Genomic DNA, 23,130 nt, shown 5'->3' on the forward strand with positions numbered 1-23,130 from the left:
AAACGTATTTTAGACAGAATAGGAAGTGAAATGAGTATTTTTTTATTTAATGACAGGTTTGCTGTTGGAAATTATTCAACTGTCGGGGAGCCGAAAAACGAAATAATTATGAATGTCTGAAACAGCCTAAAGTGGTTTGGAAGGCTAAAAGTTGAGGAAGCCGGCGGCGTTCGTCGCGATACGAAGACGACTGTGATTTTTTTTGTTTTTTGTGCGGAAAAACTAAACAAGCCCGATGACACAGTGAAAAAAGTACTCCCATCTTCAGCATCCTTCCAGGTACAAGGCTTTATCCAGACTTTCTGGCCTCGAGTCACCCCCAAAAACTTGGGGTCCGATTTACGTCAGTGTACGTCATGGGACATGGCCTGGCCGGGCCTGGTATTGAAATAGCTGAACAGTACATGTACAACTAGTAAAATGAGCACTTGTATTAGTAGTGGGGGGTTCATTACCTTTAGCACCCTGTTCCTGTTGTAAGGGAACAAATTCTACTTTTTCGAAGTAACTTATCTGAACATGTTGTTGGTGATGTCCTCTTACATATCAGAGAGAAAAGAGAATTACAGGGCTTTTGGTTTTTGAGGGAAATGTTTGGGTAAAACGGCAGCGTGCATGACCGCCCCAAAGGTACATGTAGCTGTGAACAACAAATAGGCCTAAGCGAATCTAGACTGGTGCCTTGACCTGGATGGATATTTGTATTGATGAATCCAAAAAGCCTGAGTCGGGTAACTGGACGAAAAACAAAATGGCATGATTCGACTGAGTGGTTGTCTTTAGCCAAACTCGGGTTAACAATTTGAAGTTATTCTCTGTCTTTTTCAACTGCCCCAACTTTGTCTATGATCTATTTGTTTGAGTTTAGTAATGATTCTTTCTTCACTATTTAGGCTGTCTTGTTTGAAGTTCCTTCTGAGGGAGCTGCAAACATGTTCCATCCATCCAACAGCAGCGCTACCCTCTGCCAGTCCCCACCCATGCCCAAGTGGCTCTGGCTCTGCATCTCCAAGTCCCTCGGCATCAAGACCCACCCGCAGGACAAGCCCGTCCTGGCCACAGTTTTGTTCATCTTCACGCTGGTCTGCATCCTGACCTACTTCATCACCTGCACATGGTACGTGGTCTATGACATCGAGGCCACCTCCACCAAGTTTGACGTCCTGAACGGTTCGGTCATTGTCATCATGGCGGCCGGCTTTTGCTGTATCACCATCTACGCCAACCTCCTGGCCTTCAAGCTCTTCACGAATCCGGTCTTCCGCCAGAGCTTGCGGCTTCACTCTAAGACCGTCCTGAAGGTCAATGTGTCCATCCTGTTGGCGGTTCTTAGCCTCTTGTTTATTGGCATATATGCCTACATCTCCTACTGTTCGGAGTTTGGGGCCCAACCCTGTGAGGAAGTGAAGCTGCACCCCTTAATTTGCTACATTCGCTACCCAAGTCAAACGACGCTGTCCATTGTTTCCTTCCTTTGGAACCTTTTGGTGGCTGTCGTATGTCTGTCTGTTTGCCGCACCCATACTATCAGTAAGTAAACCATGTCCTTTCCCGAGCACAGTGGTGTAGTACACCACTGTCTCTGTAGCGTACATACATGTACACGTATGTGCTTAGTGTACAAGAGCTGAGAATTCAGAGAAAGAGCAAAGATGCTTGTTTTGTAGTGTGACAAAACCCTTGAAATACTTCCAAAAATTTAAGACTCTGATACAGGTAGCCTCTATAAATCCCAACCAGTTGTTCTGTTGCTTGAGTGACACTGTCAAGTGAGAACTGTTCTTGATCTTTTCAATTTAAAGAGGCAGTACTGCTAAGTTTGATTATGATAAGCTTGAGCATTCCGACATCCTTTGTAATCCACCAGAAAGTTTAGAAGTTTCGGTGAAAAGAATGTACACGTAGCTTTAATATTGCACAGATTTTGGAGAATGTAGGAAGGTTCCTGTGTAAAGTTTAAACGGTTCAAGAATTTCTTTAAACTTTCCTGAGTTTAGTCTGCATTTTTCTGAGATTGAATCTAACCAAACCAAACTAGGTTCCTGTGTAAACTTTAAATAGCTCAAGAATTTCTTTAAATTTTCCTGAGTTTAGTCTGCACGTTTCTGAGATTGAATCAAACCAAACCAGGTTCCTGTGTAAACTTTAAATAGCTCAAGAATTTCTTTAAATTTTCCTGAGTTTAGTCTGCATTTTTCTGAGATTGAATCAAACCAAACCAAAGAGCCACTTATTCTGAACAAACGTGCATTCTGTCTGCTATCAGACTTTGTGCTCTCATTTCTTGATAGGCATCCGCCATTTCTTGCTGGAGCTAGACGATGACGCAGTGATCTATGAGATGCAGAACCGGCACACTGTGGTTTCCATCACAACAACCGACGGTGTAGCCATCCCCGTGAATGCATCGGAGGAGTCCAGAGATGCAAACAGCACGGTAGATATCAAGGAGAATCTTGATGTTCGCCAAATCGAAGGTGAGCTTCATTTGTACTCAACTTGTAGTTCCAAGTAGTGAATGCTTGACTGCTAACTTGTTGCCCAGCTTGAAGCCGTCGGTATTTGTGTTCAACTCTATGGAGGGTTAGAAATATGCTCTTCAGCACGTCTACTTCTATCTCCATCTCCAGTTCATAAGTGACTTTATCATGCATGCATGACGTCACTGATTGCAAGCTTTCATTGGATGTGCGCCTAGGTTAGGCGTTATCTTCCAGTTCCATAGCTCTATGTGCAGTGGGTGTGGTTTAAACTGAAGTGATGTCACACTTACAAACCGGGTACCTGTGCTTTATCAAAGTCCGTGAATTTCAGTATCAGAGTGTAATGTCTGCGAGTGGTACTTTTATAAGTATGTGAAGACATGCTGTTTGCATGTACATGTATGCACTGTAGTGCTGATGGATTCTTACCAGTCATTTTGTATCAGATGTTATTTTCAGTTTTCGTTGTTGGTAGATTTTAAAGGTCTTTTGGAAATCTTTGGCATGGACATAAACATCCATACCTGGCTACAGAAACTGGTTTCAAAATGCCGGGAATATAAGTATTTTATGCAGCATCTGTCATTTGATCAATTGTCCTTGATTATGTGTCATTAACTACAGCGGTGTCTTTATTGATGCGACCATTAGATATACCCGTTAAATGAACCACTGTACTGAGTTGTTGGTATTTTAGACCTCTGCATTCTTCACAGCCGCGTGGGACAGGAGTGAGTTTGAGCGTAGGCAGCATCGCGTGTCAACCTGTCTCACCGACGGGCACATTGTGGCAGCTGACGAGGAGGAAGGCCTGGAGCAGGAACTGCCAGACACGGCAGCCGATAGGCGGCCAAGAATGACACAGGTAAACCTGCAGGCGGGCATGTTGTCACTTGACCAGAATAGAGGCGCAGCGGTTGTGAGTTTTCTGTCAATGTTTTTTTTTTTTTCAACAAGCAACACGGCCTGCCATCACAGAGTGACCTTGAAGCCGAAATACATCACCTCTTGTAGACATGCAAATAACAGATGCGTGTGTGACTGCAACCCTGGCCAAATCTCACTGAATTTTTGGGACACTGAACTAAACAGTGCATAAAACGTTTGTGAATTAAACACATCAGGTTTGGATAGTTGTGGGCCAAATGCCATGGTGCATCGTATACAATGAACTACAAAATAGGTGAGATTGTACAAATGCAATGTGAAATTGATATTTATCTTCCTTTTTCTTTTACTTGTACAATTTGGCCGAAATATACGTTTTTGTATTCAACCACCGGCTGCAGTTTGATTTTATCCGAGAGCAACGCTACAAAGCACATGCATAGGGACTTGGTATGCACATACACAACTTTGATACCCAATTTAGACAATCCTGGCCAAATCTTGTTGGGCCCCTCTACCCCCGGGCCTCTTCTCAATGTTGGGTCTCGATGCGCAGTCTTTACTCCAGTGTGAGATGACAGTACTGGGGAGGAGTGGGGGACCTGGAAAGGATATAGAAAGATATGCCAATAACAGATGGGTGTGTGGCTAGATAGAGGACCATCACTGTGAGGTACCATGTAGAAAGATATGCCAATAACAGATGGGTGCGACTAGATAGAGGACCATCACTGTGTGGAGCCATGTAGAAAGATATGCCAATAACAGACGGGTGTGACAAGATACAGGACCATCACTGTGTGGACCCATGTAGAAAGATATGCCAATAACAGATGGGTGTGACTAGATACAGGACCATCACTGTGTGGACCCATGTAGAAAGATATGCCAATAACAGATGGGTGTGACTAGATACAGGACCATCACTGTGTGGACCCATGTAGAAAGATATGCCAATAACAGATGGGTGTGACTAGATACAGGACCATCACTGTGTGGACCCATGTAGAAAGATATGCCAATAACAGACGGGTGTGACAAGATACAGGACCATCACTGTGTGGACCCATGTAGAAAGATATGCCAATAACAGATGGGTGTGTGACTAGATACAGGACCATCACTGTGTGGACTCATGTAGAAAGACATGCCAATAACAGATGGGTGTGTGACTAGATACTGGACCATCACTGTGTGGACCCATGTAGAAAGACATGCCAATAACAGATGGGTGTGTGACTAGATAGAGGACCATCACTGTGTGGACCCATGTAGAAAGACATGCCAATAACAGACGGTTGTGTGATTAGATACAGGACCATCACTGTGTGGACCCATGTAGAAAGACATGCCAATAACAGATGGGTGTGTGACTAGATAGAGGACCATCACTGTGAGGACCCATGTAGAAAGATATGCCAATAACAGATGGGTGTGACTAGATAGAGGACCATCACTGTGTGGACCCATGTAGAAAGACATGCCAATAACAGATGGGTGTGACATGATACAGGACCATCACTGTGAGGACCCATGTAGAAAGACATGCCAATAACAGATGGGTGTGACAAGATACAGGACCATCACTGTGAGGACCCATGTAGAAAGATATGCCAATAACAGATGGGTGTGACAAGATACAGGACCATCACTGTGTGGACCCATGTAGAAAGACATGCCAATAACAGATGGGTGTGACAAGATACAGGACCATCACTGTGAGGACCCATGTAGAAAGACATGCCAATAACAGATGGGTGCGACTAGATAGAGGACCATCACTGTGTGGAGCCATGTAAAAAGATATGCCAATAACAGATGGGTGTGACTAGATAGAGGATCATCACTGTGTGGACCCATGTAGAAAGACACACCTATAACAGACAGGTGTGTGACTAGATAAAGGACCATCACTGTGTGGACCCATGTAGAAAGATATGCCAATAACAGATGGGTGTGACTAGATACAGGACCATCACTGTGTGGACCCATGTAGAAAGATATGCCAATAACAGATGGGTGCGACTAGATAGAGGACCATTACTGTGTGGAGCCATGTAGAAAGATATGCCAATAACAGATGGGTGTGACTAGATACAGGACCATCACTGTGTGGACCCATGTAGAAAGAAAGGCCAATAACAGATGGGTGTGACTAGATCAGCACAATCACTGCTTGGACCAAAGAAGAAATATACGCTAATAACAGATTATTTGTGACTAGATACTGGACCATCACCTTGTGGACCCATGTAGAAAGGTATGCCAATAACAGACGGGTGTGACAAGATACAGGACCATCACTGTGTGGACCCATGTAGAAAGATATGCCAATAACAGATGGGTGTGTGACTAGATACAGGACCATCACTGTGTGGACTCATGTAGAAAGACATTCCAATAACAGACGGGTGTGTGACTAGATACAGGACCATCACTGTGTGGACTCATGTAGAAAGACATTCCAATAACAGACGGGTGTGTGACTAGATACAGGACCATCACTGTGTGGACTCATGTAGAAAGACATGCCAATAACAGATGGGTGTGTGACTAGATACTGGACCATCACTGTGTGGACCCATGTAGAAAGACATGCCAATAACAGATGGGTGTGTGACTAGATAGAGGACCATCACTGTGTGGACCCATGTAGAAAGACATGCCAATAACAGATGGGTGTGTGATTAGATAGAGGACCATCACTGTGTGGACCCATGTAGAAAGACATGCCAATAACAGATGGGTGTGACAGGATACAGGACCATCACTGTGTGGACCCATGTAGAAAGACATGCCAATAACAGATGGGTGTGTGACTAGATAGAGGACCATCACTGTGTGGACCCATGTAGAATGACATGCCAATAAGAGACCGGTGTGTGACAGGATATAGGACAATCACTGTGTGGACCCATGTAGAATGACATGCCAATAACAGACCGGTGTGTGACAGGATACAGGACCATCACTGTGTGGACTCATGTAGAAAGACATGCCAATAACAGATGTGACTAGATAGAGGACCATCACTGTGTGGACCCATGTTGAAAGACATGCCAATAACAGACCGGTGTGTGACAGGATACAGGACCATCACTGTGTGGACCCATGTAGAAAGACATGCCAATAACAGATGTGACTAGATACAGGAACATCACTGTGTGGACCCATGTAGAATGACATGCCAATAACAGACCAGTGTGTGACAGGATACAGGACCATCACTGTGTGGACCCATGCAGAAAGACATGCCAATAACAGATGTGACTAGATAGAGGACCATCACTGTGTGGACCCATGTAGAAAGACATGCCAATAACAGACCGGTGTGTGACAGGATACAGGACCATCACTGTGTGGACCCATGCAGAAAGACATGCCAATAACAGATGTGACTAGATAGAGGACCATCACTGTGTGGACCCATGTAGAAAGACATGCCAATAAGAGACGGGTGTGTGACTAGATACAGCACCATCACTTGCGTTCAGATTTCAGCTACTCAGCATTATTAAAAAATTTTTTAATTAAGCACGCTCCCAGTGATTACGGTGCTTCAGAACGCATGTACAAATATATTTGTTGTGTTACTGTATTCTATGAAAATAGATAATAAGGTCATTTTCTCTATACAATTAACAGCTTTGTGTGGGCACAGTCAGTTGACAATGTAACATTTTACAGCTTTCTATGTAAAGGATGTGACAGTTGATAAGCTGAGTTTTAGACACGAGTCACTTGACTTTAAGGCTCGAGTCAGACTCAAGTCACTATTGTGACACATGACTTGTAACTATCACTGAGGTTTTGCCTTGTGACTGTCTTGGACTTGCAGAAAATGACTTGTGACTTGGACTTTCACATTATGACTTGTTACCAATGCAAGTCAGTAAACTGCTCAGTACAACCGATTGAAGTTTTAAATTAGGCCTTTCAATTTACGCCTTGCATTCTTAAAATAATCAATGTAAGACTTTGTTCGGCTTGCGACTTCTACTTTTGTGTTGTCTGCCCAAGGCTATGTCTGAAAAACTGACCTCTGACTTGACTACTTATACTTACAATAATTGACTTGCTACCACCTCCGTTGATAAGTTTGCTCTTTGGCCATAATGCAGAGGACAGTGTTTGTAAAAAAAATAATGGATACAAATATACTGCTGGGAAATTGACATTTCCTGTTGGAAAATTAAACCTTACAAAATTTCCTTCGCAAGCTCATTTTTCACTTCATCTTGAGTTTCCAGTTGGGAAGTTTTTCCTGCTGTTTATGCTTTTTTGTTTTGTGTTTTAAAGGTGATGATTTCCAGGCCATTAACCCCAAGAGAGGGCTAGAAACATACTCTGAATTGCCTCTTTTTCTCCTCAAATTTGAAAACATGAAAGTAGGACTAACTTACCTAGTTTCTCCAAAAATTCTTGTCATTCATTAAAAAAAGGTACCAATACTAGTACATTAATTTTTGTAGTTCTAAGCTGAACATGAAATAAAGATTTGAGTTTGGAAATAGATTTAGGTGGAATAATGATGATTGGTATGGCTTTTCATTGTGTTGTGTATCGGGTGATGACATGACAAGACGAGGGGACCAAATTTGGTCTGATTTCTAGCAGTCAGTCGGTCTTGGTATCAAGAATGTTGTTTTGTTTTGAATAAGCACATTTTTTTGATTTTTGGCACATGAAAGTTGGACAAGCATGTGTAATGTGGAAGGTTTTGTTTCTTTGTCCTGAACAGGACAGTGGCTGGCGGCAGAGAGAATCCGTCACATCGGCTTTCACCCACACCCCAGCCGTGAAACCCCTGACAAATGCTGAGATTCTGGATAGATACTGGAGGCTACAGGTAAGAACTTTGGCTTGGCAGTGAAGGGACGCTTGATTGCTGGCCTAACCTGCTTGCCAATTGTGAGCATCTGTTGTCGGACTGCAGTCTGTCATGGTCATAAAACTTTATTGTCAAAGGGCCCTGTTGTCTGTGCACCCATTGATAACTAGTGAGCCAGCCTTGATAGGCTAGTCAGACGTCACAAACGGTCAATAATGCTGTCTAGCCATCCGATGAACATCAATCCAGCTGTTGTTGAATATGGTTCTTAGGCCGTTAGTTTTGGCTTGATGTAATTTCACCAGTTAAAAGTTGACGTCAGGTCGATGCTGACTGCTTTCAAAGACAATTTGAGTCATATACCTGTACATGTATGATGTACATGTAAAACTGTCTGTTGGTATGCAGAAACTTGCATTTGGTAGGCAGTCTGCTTTAAACAAACGTACGTTGGCAATAAATTCTCATTTTGGACTACCACTGTAAGTTATACATTTTTTCCTTTTACAAGTAATCAGCCAAATGTCTCAATAAGTACATCATGTATTTTACAATGTAGGTTTCCTCCTTGAAGCCTGGGTGGCTATTGTATTATGCACATTTTACTCAAAGAGCAATTTTCTGATAAGTGTATCACTAGATTTGTACATTTGGGCAGTGAACCAGTTTGGCATTCCAACAGCGCATGCCCAGTACGATTTAAACAGCTACGGGTATGCCTGTGTGTGATAGTCTGTTATATCAGGCTGCACAGTCATACGCTGACTCACGTATGTGCTTCATTCCTGAAAGACCATTGCTTTTTAAAATACTGAGCTGCCTCATTCCAGCGCTAACTTTTGTTACATTTAAGGGTCATCTGACTTCGACTTCGTGCTGTTACTTTTATCGGCGTGGAATTACATGTAATGGTAAATATTTTTTTCAGAGAGTGTCTTTGGAAACCGAGTCATTAAATCATGAAATTGGAACTAAAACATTATGCGAGACCGTAGCTTTTAAAGCACAGTTACCCCCTTGTTTCACGCATGAATCAATTTAGAAAGGATGGGGTTTGAACTTCAAAATTTTCGGACAATTTAACACGGATTGACCCTGCTCAAGGTCTGTCTGTTTCTACATGCATTCACGACTACAAAAGTGGTGCCTAAAATAGCCGGCTTGCAATGCGTGTGCCGTGATTTGCCAGTTCACTAAACACCTGTGAATACGTGGCCAATCTGTTTTGCTCAAAGCTTGTATGGGCAGCCAAAGGTTGCAGAAATATCACCTTTTGGTTGGTTTTTTATTTTACCTTAAATTCATTCAGAATGGACATTTGTCCCATTAATTTAAAAAACACGTGCAGGGTTTTATTTTCATTTAGCAGTACTTTATTGGTACCTGACAGCCAACTACTGGTATAATTTTAGCAGCCTCTTGTAGGAAAAACACGACTGTGACATGAAAAGACCAGACCCCATTGAAAGCCAACTTGGCTGTTGATATTCTGAGAGAGTAGAGGTGTGACTACCGTAGTTTGAAGTTCGCATTCCTGTATGGCATATATGGAGGAGGTCATTGTGTTCCCATTAAACTGGATTGGGAAAACAAGCCATAAGAGTGGTCAGTTCCTGTCAAGTCCAGGCAAAAGGCCATTATGGAATCTAGTAACCCCAACCACTTGTGCGAGTGTATTGGTGTGAAGGGAAGGACCGGGCGGAACACTTTATTTTGTCTGAAGTGTCGATGTTTCCCTCAACTTTCCTCGTGCGTTGTTGTCAAACCTCTCTGTTGAAAAATTTCAGATTCATTCAGTTTAATAAATAATGGTTCTGTTCCCTTCGTAATACATGCTGTTGAACCGTCGTGAACAATTTCATGGTCATTCAATTTAGTCCAAAATTTAAAAAAAAAGATGGTTTCTGGAAATTTGGCACAAATTTAGCCGAGTGTTTCCAAATAAGGCGCACTTGGACAAATCTCAAAAATACCATAGGAAATAGAAATTTTTTTATAAATTTTACTAAAAACCCTTGATATTGCATCTTTGGGTTTCAATTAACCCGACTTTAAATTTTTGTTTCTCAATTTTAACCTATATTTCGATGCTTTTTTGGTGTTTATGCTAATGCTATCTGCATATTCATGAGCAGAGCTATGATGTCATCCAAGGCACTGAATCTCAATGTTGCACTGATTTGTGCACCGAAAATTTTTAACCACTGATACCGGTATGGCAGATTTCATTTTCTTGGGCAATTTATTGCTGTGTAAGTGTATGGCAATAATCTTTCAAAAATCCTTTTTTCACAGAAATGTTCCGAGATAGCAAATTTGGGGTTTACAATTTGAACATGAAAACATGCCACCTGAACCATGTCTTCCTTGATTTACATCAAAGCAAAAGCGCCCTCACTTGTCCAGAAATGCTTGGTCAATTAATGTTTGAAAAAGTGCACCGTTCAGTTCACGTAACTCAAAAAAGATGTCAAACAGACTTCATACATGGGAGAAGAGTTCAGAGATACACAAAGAGTGATCTTGAGAAAAATCCCTCTCCTGGATCCTTTATCAAGATAGATGAAAAACAAAGCATAACATCAATTCAAAATGGCAAAATTGAGTCAAATAATTAACAAAAAGGGAGAGTAACCTTACGAACTGAGGGAAAGCATGTCAACAAGCGCTTTAGTGGTGAAAAGCTGAAGTGGTAATAATGGAGAGAAGCTGGAGATGTGATAATGGTATTTATAAAGTGCACTTGTCCACCATCGCTGGTATTCAAGGTGTCCTACTCTGCTCACTGAGCCCATCAACATTCCTAAAACCACCTCAGCTCCATGGGGAGTATACAGTCCCTAATACAATGTAGTGAATCAAACACAACAACCATCTCTGCCCCTCACAGGAACTCATTCCCATCTCCGGGCAAAGAGAGGCAATGGGGAGTAAAGTGAATTGCTCAAAGTCGCAACACGTAACCAACGGCTGGATTCGAACCCCTGACCCTGCATGTATGTGCAGAAGTTCCAAACCCAAACCACCGGACTGTCTTTTATATCATCAGATGTAACCGCTTGACTTTGATCAAAAGGATTAGAAAGAGAATTTGTTTCTCTCTCGCTTTGTTTGGTATCTGGCTTCAATTTCATGATTTGGTTCCCCCCTACTCTCCAACTTGATGCAGTTTCACTGTCCTCCATCTCTGACATAGTGTGGGTTGACCAAAGATTCTCGGACCCAGAATGGAGCCCATGGTGATTTGGGAGGTGGCAAAAGTTACTGCTGTCTGTGGGAAAAACTGTACCATTATACCCATGACCTGTTTTACACAAAAACCCAAAGCCCTGCAAACTCATGCAAATCTTTTGTTGGGCCCGTCCTTGAGCGTGCTAAAAACAATTTTTTCGCTTCCTCATAGAGACATCTGCAAAAACCTGTAGATATGCAGAAGCCAGAATCTTTATATAGAAGAATCAATACGTCAAACTGCAGCTCAAATTTCACAGGCTGTGTACAGCCACACACATTATTTCAAACGATTGGGGTGTGAATTTCAGAGCTACGTGTACAGTGTGCATATGTACATAAATCCATGCCAGAAACTGTGCCCAAGAAGTGGTCAGGCAGAACATACTAACATGATCAATTTTGTTCCGCCATAACCAGGTTTTTAATAAGACAAGATCACTCAAGTTCACACTCTCATGGTATAAATTTCATAAGGCGAGAGTTTTTTTTAGTTGGTGCTCGGATCTGCCAACCTTCCGGATTCAGAACTGGAAAAAATTTGAAACTTTATTTTGAGAAGCCTCAGATCCGCTGACCAACAATTTACCAATATAAATGTTAAAAAATAAAACAAAATTCTCTTCTGCTCCACTGTACAACTGGCAGTGAAATCCCCAATTTCAGTTTCTGTGAGATGCGGTCCTCGGTGGCTAACACAACACAAAGGATACCACTTTTTTTCTTCTTTTGTGTTTTTGACATTTCGGGGGGTAATTTTCCCTCCGACTTCAAGACCCTTATTTGTGTTTAAGATCATAGAAATACTGTTTTGTTTCTTTTTTCCATCTTCCTCCAAAGTTTGCCTTTAAAAAAATCTGAGCACCAACTTATAAAAAATGCTCGCCTCAGCACCAAAACCAAAACACCAATGGAATTCTGCCTTGGGGACTTTTTTCTTTACATTTCTTTCTGGCCTCCCTCTGACCACTTCTGCCAACTGATTATACATGTACAAACACCAGAACTGGTTGGAAAATGGCAGCCATCCCACTTTAATTTCATGCTTTGGGTATTTCTGCCACTGGATTGAATTCCTTTTATTCATGCGTGCAATAATCCAACACCCTGCTTTATTCTTTCAACTCATGTTTAAAACTTCTCGCAGGACTGTTTGTTCATATGAAGTGAGGTACAGTACGTGTAAGTCAGCCACTGACGGCACCGTTTGGAACTGGGTGTACCCCACTGGTGTCAACAAAAGCATACAGACTCTTTTTCACCTAATTCTTGACGTAGAGACTGGAAGGACAGTGGCAGTCAAGAGTTTGTCATTTGCTGAAGCTGACCTTCTGCTGTTATTGACATTTGAATGAACTAATAGTAATCCCCCTGGCTGCTACTTCTTTTTTTTTCTGTTTTTGTTGATGGTGGGAAACTTTTGCTAGCTGGAATGATGAATAGGCGATGTTGTTATGTCTGTGCCTCTGAATGTGGCGTTACACCCCTCTGAATGCTAGACGTGCAGAACACAAGGCATCATACGATGAACATATTATCAAAATAATTGGGGGAGGGGGGGTTCACTGAGAATTCTGTGCGCCTGAAAGCTGGAGGCTAGTACGTGTAAAGAAACTTCGATATAGTGCTTTTGAACTGACCGGTTGTTACTTTCGATATGAAAAAGGTCTTCAGGCCAAATGTATTGTTAACATAAAATATGCATGTAGTTCAGTCGTTGAAACGGAGCAAGCTTGTTCCACATTAGGGACTGTTGAAGCAGCAGGCATTATATGCTGAAGCAACAAGAGCTTTGTACAGAGACCAAAATTTTAAAAACATGTCTGCAGACCAAAACATTAATTAACTAAACAAATAAGGGAACAAACACCTCAACCAACTGATTAACTACATCTAACGCATGAACTAAATAAAAGTGTCACCAAGAATTAACATCATAAATAACTAAGTTTGCTCGGAGATAGATTGTCACGGACTGAAACAGCCAACCACTCAAATTGACCATAGCCAAATCTTCAAGCTTTGGTCAAGGCCTAAGATGCTGAAGCAGCTGACGTCAGAAACTTCTGCAGTACAAACGCATATGTTCTTGCAAGTGAAAGGGAAATTGGACATTAGCATAAGATCAAAGGCAGACCCTGAACCTTCCTTGATGACCCAACAGACTTCAACCCTTTACCTGTTGGAGGATTGACTGCAGTTTACACATTGGATAAGGGGATAAATGGAACGCAGGAACACAAAGTACATGTATATGTCAAGAATTGAACCAGCTCACATCCTTAAAGACCATCCAAGAAGTGTTCAACCATTTTGCTGATAGTCTTTCCAGTGTACATGTACATACTTGTATTGTTATTCTATGAATGCAGGTTGAACAGGCACATGTAGTATTATGTCTGCGGCCTCCATACCGTACATGTGCATGTACAAGTCTTAACAATATCCATGTTGCATTAGTGCTAGCGAGATAACAAATCTACATGTATCTTCAGCCAAACTTCAGTGATGTAAGAATAGAATACCCACAATGGTCACAAAACCAGGCCTTTTTAGCAAAACAGTCCAATGGTAATGGAATGTTCAAAATGCACATGTAACTATCCATATCGGACACATAAAAATGTACTACTTTTGAATTTACAGCTCTGCATGTGCACGTTTCACATGTGGATAATTCCAGAAATCAGGGGTGTGACATTTTCGTGTGCCTGTTACATCTTACCTTTGTTATTTGACATGGAATTATCACCGGAATTGATTTCTATTTGTTTGGCAAGTCGCTTGAACTAATTCATCACTCTTGGAAATTAGAAAATGTGTTCTGAACTCCAAAATCATATATCAGGTGTACGGGGGACACAAAAAAAGTGGATTCCTAATTTTTGGAATTACCCATTACCCATGTGTAAGCTTAGAATACATGCAGCACAATTTGTTTTCAGAATGAGGTGTGGATTTTGCAGTGTAGTATCCCTGTAGTACCAGACTGTTGTTACTATAGAATGACCAAGCATGAGCGAGAGTCCTAGTTTGCTTGCAGAGAAGGGACTTTACACGTGCATGTACATGTACCTCTCACAAGTTTGCTATAAAGAATGTCATTAGGTTACTGTGCAGTGGATTTAGGAAGGTTCCCTTGCAAGGAATATCATCGGGAGTCAGGGTCAACCCAAATTCTCTTCCACTCAACCCGTAATCGGCCTGCAGATCCTTAATTTAACTGAACCATGTGTTCCATTTCAGTGTCGCCTGAACACAACGTCGGCCATCTTGCAGCGGTGGATTACCAGCTGGATCATCCTGATACTCCTGTGGAGTCTCTACTACCTCATGTACTGGATCGACCACGACGCCAGCATCTGGGACATGATCGTCTTCTTCATCCCGCTGGCGCTGCTGCCGTTGCTGTGCTCTGGCCCCATCGAGGTCAACGGGGAAGGGGAACGAGTAGCCAAGGTCAGCAGAAAGTCATTTGAATCAAATGTGACATTTCCAAACGTCACCGATGGTCACCACATTTTCATTATTTGTGCCTGGACCTGCGAATGGACTCACAATTTGACCAGTGATGGTCTTGACCGGCTTATTGAAGATTGATGCTTTCTGGTTGTGTGATGTTGATTAAGATTGGAATTCTCTCAAACTAAAGGCATTTTTAATCCCCCATGAATACATTGATACAGCGGTTGGCGTTTGTAGAGACTGCCCGCCTGGGAATGTGCTTATAAGAGGTGGTTTTTTGAGGGTTGGGGTTGGAGGGGAAATATATCTTATTCACGGGGAAACCATTTTTAAAAATTTTGTTATCCAAATCTACCATACTCAACGTTATCTGTTAAAAAAGATGGTGCCAGCCTATTTGGGGTTCCAAATCTCATTTTTATTTTCCAAAGGTATTTGCACTTGATTTCTCACAAATTTTTAATTTTTATATATTCAGAAACTTTGATTTCTTCACTGTTTCTCTCAGGTTCTGAAAATGAGAGGTGTTACCTCGCTTTCAATTCAAGATGGCCGACCCATAATAACAGTCTATTGAATATCTGCTCCCAACATGGTCATGCTTAAATACATTTACCCCCAGAACTGATTGTTTTTAGAAGCCTGTTACTGCAGGATGCTCCAACTAAACTTCTGGTACCCACACACTGCTGTCTTCAGATGCAAACGCATTCTTTGGTTGTGCAAATCATTTATCAAAGGCTTGTTGGGTACCAAAAAGTAAACACCCACATGAGTGCTTTGGTTTTAACTTTTATCGGAAAAGATTTTTCAGCATTTCTAAGGTTCTGGGAAACTGCATTGATTAATATAACAATGACCATGTTGAGATGTTGTCAATACCTTTTTTCAGAACCATACCTGCGCCTTATTGTGGTAACAGTTACAGATGGGAGGGGCAGATTTTGCCAATTCTCTGTTGTCCAACTTGTGTGTGGTTACAGGAAAAATGCCCAAATCCCCCAAGGCTTTGTGATCTGTTTACCCCAAAAATGTACATGTACTTCAATAGGGTTACTCAGTCATGACTCTCCCAAGTGCTTTTTTTTTGGACAGTGTGCATGGTAGCCTAAATCACCTTGTATTGCTTTAAAATTATGGCATTATGATAACAGAAATTCCACAAATGGACACTCTTGATCAATCAAGCATTTGTGCAAAGTTGGAATCTGCTGTAATCAGTAAAAAAGAAAACATAATTGGAATGTGGTGCTTACTGAGAGCTTAAATGTATCAACTTCAAAGTAACATGAACATGGTTCATATCCCGTTTATTAGTTCACGGGCCCAGGCAGTGAACTTTTTCTTGGATGCATCATGTGCCAACTTTGTTCTCGTCCTTGGTGACTGGAAACAATTTGACATCTTTTCACGGTGAAGCGTATTGAAAAGTGCAAATATTGAAAGTCGTCCGTGCTTTTCTTGACGACAGAGGGTTTCATCGGACTGAATCTTGTTTCTCACGTGCCAAGTTTACACAAAGGTTTTTTGTGTTCTTGCCCGCCCCGACTGACTGCACCTAATTGCCTCCTACACAAAGTGGTTGCCAGCTCTGGCTCAGACGATCATTGTTCATACATGTGTACTGTATGTGTTTGAATCTGTTCAATGGCCATGTTATTTAGGTACCTTTTCTGTGCTTTTTAATATGCATGTCGAAGCATTTAAGAGGCAAACCGTCAGAAATGGGTGGAACAGAAGTTTTTCACTTGTATGAAGGCGAGCCTTTGAGGTGGAGAAAATAAAAAACATTGTCTTCTACTTAAACTGAAGGTGTAATGGTGTGTTTGCAAGAATCAAAGCCCTACGTGGAACTCCCTATGATAATTTAAAAGGTACCACCCCCATCCTTACAGATCCCAACACCATAGAGTAAACGGTGCACATTAGCAGTTGGACTCGGTTTATTTGCAAATACCCAAAGCCCTACATGGAATTCCCTATTATGATTTAAAAGGAACCGTCCTCATCCTTACAGATCCCAACACCGTAGAGTAAACGGTGTTCATAAGCAGTTGGACTGGGTTTATTTGCAAATACCCAAAGTCCTACATGGAATTCCCTATTATGATTTAAAAGGAACCGTCCCCATCCTTACAGATCCCAACACCATAGAGTAAACGGTGCTCATAAGCAGTTGGACTCGGTTTATTTGCATTATGCCCAATCCCACGTAAAACACAAGTTAGTTTGCTGGTGCAGTATTCGTCCTAACAGATTCCAGCAAAGCCCGGTATTGGAGCTCGTTGGATTGGGGATCATCAGGGCTATAATGTAAGGTCAGTTAATCCGTCATGGCGGGGGAAGGGGGAGATTGTCTGTAATAGCACAATAGACGCTGTACTTCCTACAAAAAATACCACACAATGCACACAGCTCTTTGAAACCTATGGCATACTCTGTCTTTGAGTTTTTGATTTGGGGAAAGCTTTGGTTGACGTAATTGTAATACAAACGTGTACCTGAAGCTTGACACACCTTTGAATCAGCTTGAAGTATGAGGTTCCAGCACTTATCTGGTTCCTACTGTATGAGCAGGATCTATTGAACACTGTCGCCTATAGACCAAGGGAACACATCCAGTAGGAATTCTCCTCCCCAATTTTTGCAATTTAAATCACCATGTGGACAATTCCAAGGTAAAAAAACCAGCTCAAGAATGGGTTTTTTTTTTTCTTCAGAATTACCAGCATCAAACTCTCACGTATGGCATCAATTTAACAAGGACAGGAAGATGTTTTGTTTGAGGAAGGGGTTAGTGAGCTCCAAATGAAATAATTTTTCCGTTCTAACTCACATCATGGCTTTCACAGACACCTGTGAGTTGTAATACGAGGCTTAACCCTAGAATTCCATTCCTGTATGTTGTGTCACTCAGCAGAATACATGCACACTGGATCCTTGCACGTTAACAGGGCAGTGCTTGAATTAGCTCAGTGAGCTTGTTGTGTGAGGACACTGTTATGCTCTGATGTGAATCAAAGCATGACGGCAGCCCTCATGAATTGATGGCACAAGGGTTTACCAATTGTATGAAGTCTAGCTTGAGGGGTAAAAGAAAAATGGAATTATTTTCAACTTATCTGAAAGTGCTATGGTCTGTGGGCAAAAATCACACACCCATTTTAAGTTCAATCGCTCAGTCGTGGCATGATAAGTGACCTGTCTCGACAAAATAAGTCGCACTCCGTTATTTCCTGTTATGATGGCTCAAATTCATAAATTGAAAGGGAGGTTAATTGTTAGGTTTTGTAATATTTGGAAAGTGTAACCAATCTTCTATTCAATTCCAAAGTTTAAGTAGGATCACATATTTAAAAATGACAGCATTATTCTTGCCTTTTCAGAAATGTTGAGACAGTGTTGAAAACAAAGACGCAAAGCCGCAGGAATAATGTCACACTGTCACCCTACTTTTATCCTAATTGTTACATGTATTATATGTACAAATCATCCTGCCGAATTAACATATATATATGTTAATATATCAGTTTTCCAAAAATTCCCACTATTGGCACATTTCATTTTGAAAAGCCACATATTTACTCTTTGAGTGGAAATTCACTTTTGGAACAATTTCTTTCCAGTTCTCTGCTTGTCAGAGAACTTCCGTATCACTCCCCTGTTCGTCAGGGCCCACGAAATTGTTGAATTTTGACATTGGCATTTGAGAAATCAAACAGACTTGTAGTGAAATGTCCTGCCCAACTGGCAATTTGAATACCATTTTTTGGATTTGCTTTTTTTTTTCCTGTTGAATTTTGGAGTTAAATGAAGGCTTAAATTAATGGGTGCCCATCACCGTGTGTAATTCAAAGGAGTATAATGTCTGGTTCCTGTACTGCCCATAAATGCACCACATTGATTGCTTTGATAAGATTCTGAGATAATTTTTGACAATAGTGGCGGTAAGTATCTGAAGAAAACGTTGCTGTATAACTTTGTTCCCTTCCTCTATTGACAGTTCAGAACTTCTTTTTGTTGATTATTAATGCCAAAAGAATGAAAACTAAACATGAACGCCAGTCCTTTCATAGAGGATCCTGTGTAAAAAAAAGTGTTTTTTGGTGGATTGTATTTATAGATGATTTGCCCAATTCAAGAACGCATGCCAGTCATTATGTTCATCAGACAGGCCCCACTTGCATTCACCGTAAGTACAAGTAGTAGTCTTGATTCAAGGAGGGTTCCAAGGGTTAGGCTCCTTTACACATGCTGGTCTCACAGCAAAAAGGCACTGAGGTGATAAAGAATCTCACGGTTATTCATTGCAGCGGTATTGTAATAATCAGTCCTTTGTATGATAAAAGTGACATAAATTGTAACCTTTCCAGAAAGATTTACACATTTATACTATTTCTAGACCCACCTTATTTCCTGTTACACTATCCTATTGACCTATTGCAGTAGGATTGCCTCATCACAGCTTGGGAAATATTGCCCAGTTACAGGATATACAAAATGGACGTGGGGTGTACAAAATCTGAGAGGCAAACAAAACTCGGCATACAAAATTCCACAGGGTTGTCTAGGTATGCGGCCAACTCATGTCAGTAATAGGTCAGTTGGAACTCAAGCCCATAGCTGCAAAGATTGGTGATGTGACAACATATATTGAGTGAATCCAATTGAATTTGAATTTGAAATTGTAATATTCGTTTAAGGATTGAAGCAGGGGAACAGGAGAACTTGGTTCAAGTTGGTTGGTTGGTCAGATAGGGGTTGGAAGTCTGTTTAAAAGGAAAATTTTCTAATAGAGGGCTTACTTTGGTTTTCTGTTTGTTCTTTTTTTTAAAGATCTACGGATTTGTGCTGAATTACTCCACTATTATCACGGCCATTTTGGCCATCGCTGTTGCCTTTGGCACCAAAATCATCCTGGGAAATTTCACGGTCACCAGAGTACCCGCCACCACAGCTTTGCCCTCTTGGCAGGTATAGGGTAGACCTGTGCATTTCATCACCGATTCTGACCCAGGTCTGGTGATCCATCATCATCATCATGGTGACAACAGTGCACCAACAGTGCACCAGCAGCGCACCGGCGTTGCTCAGTGGCTAACCTGATAAGTTAATCGTCCGTTTTAATTGTTCAGCGTTCAAAGTGGCTTGTTGTAACTGATTGAGACTGATTCCAACAATCCTCTGTTACTGTCAGCTGTAGCTATTGTTATGGTCAGCTGTAGCTATTGTTATGGTCAGCTGTAGCTATTGTTATGGTCAGCTGTAGCTATTGTTATGGTCAGCTGTAGCTATTGTTATGGTCAGCTGTAGCTATTGTTATGGTCAGCTGTAGCTATTGTTATGGTCAGCTGTAGCTATTGTTATGGTCAGCTGTACATATGCATGTATGATCTCCAGGAAAAAGTAAATCATTTGTACAAATTTTGGAGAAAGATGGTCACATAAACTCATTTTGTGCTTCACCTCTGCTGAAGAAATCCACTTTTTTCTCTTGCTCAGATCAGCAGTTGGTGGTCAAGTAAATCAGAGACTTAGACAGTCCAGTGACTCAGACTCTTGCTTTGAAGACTTTGCCACCCTGTAAATTAGGCTTAACTTCAAGAGGCAAGCAACTTCTTGTGTTGCATATGCAGCAAGGTATGAGACGGAGAGAACCCCCCCTGCTTTGTGTTGGTCATTGTCTCGCAGGAATCTGGGGAATTCCTTTCAGACACCTTGGGGGGGATGTGTTAAGTAACAATAGTCTGGAATGTGTATAGGGATTGGACATCTTGGGGGGGTACCCCTCGGTCTCATTTCTTGCTGGGTATATCGTGTTGTGTGCCTCAGTCCTACCAGGGTACATGTAGATCCTCCCCTATCAAACCACCCATACACAACCAGCTGTACAATGGAGTTTGTGAATGGGACTGGTGATGATATCTTGCCATTGAAAACGACAATTTAGCCCTTAGTTCTTTCAAGTTTCAGAACGTTTGCCTTAGTTTGTCTTTGCCTTAGATAGGAGAGAGTCGAGACCCATCCCTACCCTCCCCAGCTGTGAGATGGCTGAACAGGGTACAAGCACCGTGCTTCCATACATCTTTATTGAATTTATTACTGGTATTTATGAGCCTTTCTAATTCAAAAAATTCTACAAAATTTAAGCCAAAAGGATGATTGTGAACTTGTTCATAAATTCACCTATGCAGTTTGCTTGATATAAAATCATTTGTTTCATGATTGATGTATTTTTTACACAGATAAAGCGTTACGTTGATTCATATTTTTACTGCAGCAGTAGTTACATGTATATTTAATGCAGCATATATGTATTTAAGTATCATACAGATTAAGTTGAATTTATTGTGTTTTGCATCGCGTAAAAGTTTTCTGTTTACTCTGACAAGTTTTAATTTCAAATCATATTGTATTTTATGTAACTCAGGGTTGGTCTTTGCGACATTTGATCACCTTAGTGTATTGTGTTTTAAGGTACATGTTCTTGTATACTAGAAATTATATTCTTTTAATGGCATTGAAACAACTCCCTTACTCAGGAATGATAACAAGAAAGATCATTACGTACAAATGCCGGTTTTCAGGCCAAACCTTGATTTCAGGTTTTTTCTGGGTAAAACTGTTGGACTTATTACAAGCCTCCACAGGCTTCTCTGGCCTCCTTCTCAGGATCTGGAGAAGAAACCTGACCGGTGTCCCTGAGAGAAGGAGGTACATTATGTGATTGTTGCTTGAACACTGTCACTCCCATGCGCCTGGTGGCTAGCCGAGGGCAACCAGTCCTCCAGTGTTGGTGGAAACCTATTATGCACATTCCGTCGAAAATTGGGTCGAATGCACATGCTTGTTATCCAGAAAAGCTGCGCTAAAAGAAGGGCCAGACAATGATCATAAAGGTAACCACAAATGCAAAGAAACCGTGCATTATTCTGTGAAAAAAAACGACTCTATTAACCCTCTTTTATTTTTAACCAGCAAAGCCTTGCCAGTTCTTCCCAAACCCTTCAGTCAACACTAACAGTGTTATCTGAACTAAATCTACATGCACATCTATATCTTTTCTAGATTATGCTTTCTACAAGAGTATGGAACACTTTATTTATGTGTGCTGAAAATTCTTTCCGGAGAATTACATGTTTGATGGAAATTTGAAAAGGTAATAAATAAGTGCTTTAAAATTGGAAACTGATCAGTAAATTGGGAACTTAAAGGTTTTCAGTCGTTTAATGATTATTGGGTTTTTAGTCGAAAAGTTCCGAGACATTGATGGATCTGGCGGCACCATGTTAATGAAGCCCTCGTCTGTGGAATAGAAGCTTAGTTTAAAGGTTCCCCATTTGAACAACGAATAATACTTTCACCCTAGTTTGCCCTGGGCGTGTGCGCTGTAGTGTGCTTTTGACGAGCCCAGCCCTATATGCTTCCACGCGACCGGTTGATTCGGTTTCAACCTCATCCGACGTGCAGCCTCGTTTTTCTGACCATGGTCTGACACAGCACGGCGTGTCCATGCACAGGTCATTATTATTTATTATTATTATTTATTCATGCCAAAAATTCAATATACATCACAAGCAAGATGGGCATAGGGGAGACAAAAGTAATACGGAATCACTGTGGTCACAGACCTGTCTCCCCACATCAAGATGTGGGAAATTAACAAATTAATAAAATAAGTATACTGTATATACATGTACATGTAAAAACACTGAACATGAAGACGTTAAGAATAAATTTTAAAAAACACATGTACATGTACGTCGGTAGTTGTGTTGTTGAACATTCGTGGTTAGACGAATGGTGAATTGACGATCAGAAAGAAGTACAGCCATTTTCTAACAAGATGAAAGCAGGGCTCCTGTGGCACCCGTTTGCACGGAGCAATCTGTACTTGGTGTGCTGTACATGTACATATATATTCCGTGCGAGCAAACAGGTGAAATCAGCATGGTCGTCTTTAGAGAACTCCCTGAGGTCTGGCACACACGACCATGCATCAATTTCAGTAGGCCCATACAACACTGTCGAGACAATCACTTTGTTTTCTAGAACATTTTATAGCAAACTGTTCTCATTTGGAAGCCAAAAACTCATTCAGTTTGGATTATATAATAATGTACCTGAGGTGTTGAGGGCTGGTAATTTACATGTATTCTATTTATTTAGAACAGGTCTGGTCAGATTGACTGAAATACCGTACGTTTTGGGGGAAACTTATGCCTAACGTTT

General features: G+C 41.3%; 1 protein-coding gene across 1 annotated transcript; it reads left to right on the forward strand.

Annotated features, from left to right (window-relative positions):
- Nucleotides 1–115: 115 nt before the first annotated feature.
- Nucleotides 116–22,098, forward strand: LOC110989586 (uncharacterized). The gene is made up of 8 exons (XM_087143839.1): nt 116–279; nt 894–1,530; nt 2,292–2,477; nt 3,200–3,348; nt 8,113–8,220; nt 14,680–14,892; nt 19,022–19,090; nt 19,735–22,098. Exons 2-8 carry the CDS (start codon nt 933–935, stop codon nt 19,876–19,878), a joined length of 1,467 nt encoding a protein of 488 aa, XP_086999965.1. The 5' UTR covers nt 116–279; nt 894–932; the 3' UTR covers nt 19,879–22,098.
- Nucleotides 22,099–23,130: the final 1,032 nt, after the last annotated feature.

This window comes from Acanthaster planci, linkage group LG12 (assembly GCF_054643075.1).
Source record: "Acanthaster planci isolate LZ-2023a linkage group LG12, COTS_SCS, whole genome shotgun sequence".
Taxonomy (NCBI): Eukaryota; Metazoa; Echinodermata; class Asteroidea; order Valvatida; family Acanthasteridae; genus Acanthaster; species Acanthaster planci.

Coding starts and splice junctions, on each gene's coding strand:
- LOC110989586 (XM_087143839.1), top strand. CDS start 933: ATGTTCCATCCATCCAACAGCAGCGCTACCCTCTGCCAGTCCCCACCC. Junction 2,478..3,199: donor TGATGTTCGCCAAATCGAAG/GTGAGCTTCATT, acceptor CATTCTTCACAG/CCGCGTGGGACAGGAGTGAG. Junction 14,893..19,021: donor AAGGGGAACGAGTAGCCAAG/GTCAGCAGAAAG, acceptor TTGTATTTATAG/ATGATTTGCCCAATTCAAGA.